This window comes from Helianthus annuus, chromosome 3 (assembly GCF_002127325.2).
Source record: "Helianthus annuus cultivar XRQ/B chromosome 3, HanXRQr2.0-SUNRISE, whole genome shotgun sequence".
Taxonomy (NCBI): Eukaryota; Viridiplantae; Streptophyta; class Magnoliopsida; order Asterales; family Asteraceae; genus Helianthus; species Helianthus annuus.
In genome coordinates, this window is record NC_035435.2 from 75,284,246 (window position 1) to 75,286,616 (window position 2,371).

The 2,371-nt window shown below is 39.4% G+C and overlaps 1 protein-coding gene across 1 annotated transcript; it reads left to right on the plus strand.

Moving 5' to 3' along the window:
- Window positions 1–1,454: 1,454 nt before the first annotated feature.
- LOC110931398 lies at window positions 1,455–2,103 on the plus strand. Its single transcript, XM_022174795.1, has 2 exons — window positions 1,455–1,903; window positions 2,019–2,103. The coding sequence occupies exons 1-2, from the start codon at window positions 1,455–1,457 to the stop codon at window positions 2,101–2,103; spliced, it is 534 nt and encodes a 177-aa protein (XP_022030487.1).
- Window positions 2,104–2,371: the final 268 nt, after the last annotated feature.

Sequence of the window (2,371 nt, forward strand, 5' to 3'; positions counted from 1 at the left end):
ATGCACATATGTTGCCTTTCATAGGAATGCATTTGAACCAAATTGTAGGTGTATCTCCTGTAAGGAGAATAAATTCATCAATCATAGAACGAACCCCTTTAACTGAAAATTCTTCCATGCTTCCACAATTCCATATCCAAGTATCTAGCTTTGTAGAAAGCATAATTGATCCCAAATGCAACGAAAAACATCTCAACTGATTCTCTTTGACACCACCTCTCAGATGTCTTCTCCATTCCCACCGATGACCGCCTAATCGATCCTTAATCAAACAATCTTTATTAGTCTCCAACTTGTATAAATGATACTTGGAATTCTATAATAGTCTGGATGGAGCAGAACTCTAATACCAAGAAACCAGAACATATTGTTTGCAAACTGCTCATAGCTGCTTCAACGTATTTTATATGGCAAGAAAGAAACAATCGTTTATTTTCCCAAAACCATCGCAGTGCTTCCATGGTGTCTCATGTGATCATAAATATTGTTCGTCTCAGATTGATGGCATTTAAATTCAGAAGGGAATCGAAGTACACAAGGCTATTAGAGAAATGGAAGATTCCTACGAAGAACATGGAGAATGACCCGGGCTGATTTTGTTTTTAGTTGTTTAATTGGTTCTTGAATGTTTGTCTATGGCTTTTTTTGGCTGTTTGTTTGGGTCTTGTTGTTTAGTTTTTGTTTGGATGGTCCTAGTCTTGGTATGCCAAGTCTAGTTTTGTGTGTGACATTCTGTCACACTCTTGTACTTATTTGTTGATTTATAAAATTCACCGGGGTAACCCTTTACCCAAAAAAAAACTTGTATAAACGTGGGTAAATTATCGACAAACGGTGATCACTCTGCCACAAATCTTCCCAAAAACGTTGGATTCAAATGAGGTCCTCACCACTTGTATGCTATTGAATTTGATTTGAAATCTAATTTCCATAATCTAGCCTCTATTTCTTGTTTTCTTTAGATAAAGGGCATCACCCGACATACTATATAAATAAAGAAACAACGTAACTCCTTGTTATCCCAAAAACAGGCTTTGGAGGACCAAAAGTAAGAAATCATAAAACCTTTCTAGGATTACAAAAGTATCTAGACCTATTGAGAAACTTGTATAATTACCAGACCATCTATGAGACCACCCGTAACGGGGGTTTTTTTTTTTTTCAAAAATCGCCCCAATCACGCCGGATTTCGCCCTTGGACCGCCCCCTGGGCGTGTTTGCTCGAAAACTTTGTTTTGGCGTGGTTTAAATCACGCGATTTGGGCGATGAATTGACCAATAAGAAGCACATGCAACGGTCACAAGCAACGGTTATATATATATATATATATATATATATATATATATATATATTTCCTTTTCTCACCTATATATAAATACACACTTCCATTCCATTTTTTTTTCAAACATAAACCTCAACAATCTCAAATATTCAACCATTTTTATAAAAAATAATGGGTTCCCCTAGTTCCTCGTCCATCGCAAATTATTACTTTAGAGAGTTTTTAGCGGATGACGGTGAATCCACCGATGAGGAGGTCGAGCAAGAGGCGGTTACGAGTGCTGGTCAAATAGAGGTGAGATATGTGAAGCATTGTCGCCACCCCGAACGTGAAGTTAAAACAAGAGATTATTTTGAACAAGACCGACGCGCGGCAGACGATCGGTTGATGAAAGATTATTTCGATGAGGCGCCAACATTTCCGAACCCAGAAGTTTTTAGGCGTCGTTTCCGAATGTGTAAGCGTTTGTTTCTACGCATCCTCGACGACTTGGAAAGCAACTACAATTATTTTAAACAAAAAGCGGATGCGAAAGGGACACTTGGATTCACCGGTATTCAAAAGTGTACGTCTGCGCTACGAGTCCTTGCTTACAGAAACACGACTGACATCAATGACGAGTATTTAAAAATGGCCAAGAAAACAACGCGAGACACCTTGGAGCATTTTTGTCGCGGTACATTCATTATAAGTATTTTTTTAAGCTTATGTTTGTATACGTTTGTTTTTATAAAGGCATTATAGATTTGTACGGTGCGCGTTATCTGAGAACGCCCACATGGGAAGACCTTCAAAAGATTTACGAGGTACATTCGGCTGAGCATGGTTTGCCTGGTATGATCGGGAGCTTGGATTGCATGCATTGGCGTTGGGATAATTACCCGACCGCATGGCGAGTTCAACACACACGGGGTGACCAAAAGAGACCTACTGCTATTCTTCAGGCGGTTGCCTCACAGGACCTTTGGGTTTGGTCGGCTTACTTTGGAGTGGTCAGGTCATGCAATGATATAAATGATTTTGAACAATCTCCGTTGTTAGAGGACTGGATTTCTGGCAGAGCTCCAAAAGCGTCTTTTTACGCAAAC

What these genes read in the sequence shown, in the direction of transcription:
- LOC110931398 (XM_022174795.1), top strand. Translation starts at nt 1,455, where the DNA reads ATGGGTTCCCCTAGTTCCTCGTCCATCGCAAATTATTACTTTAGAGAG. An exon ending in ACGACTGACATCAATGACGA is followed by an intron (nt 1,904 to 2,018) that starts GTATTTAAAAAT and finishes GTTTTTATAAAG; the next exon opens with GCATTATAGATTTGTACGGT.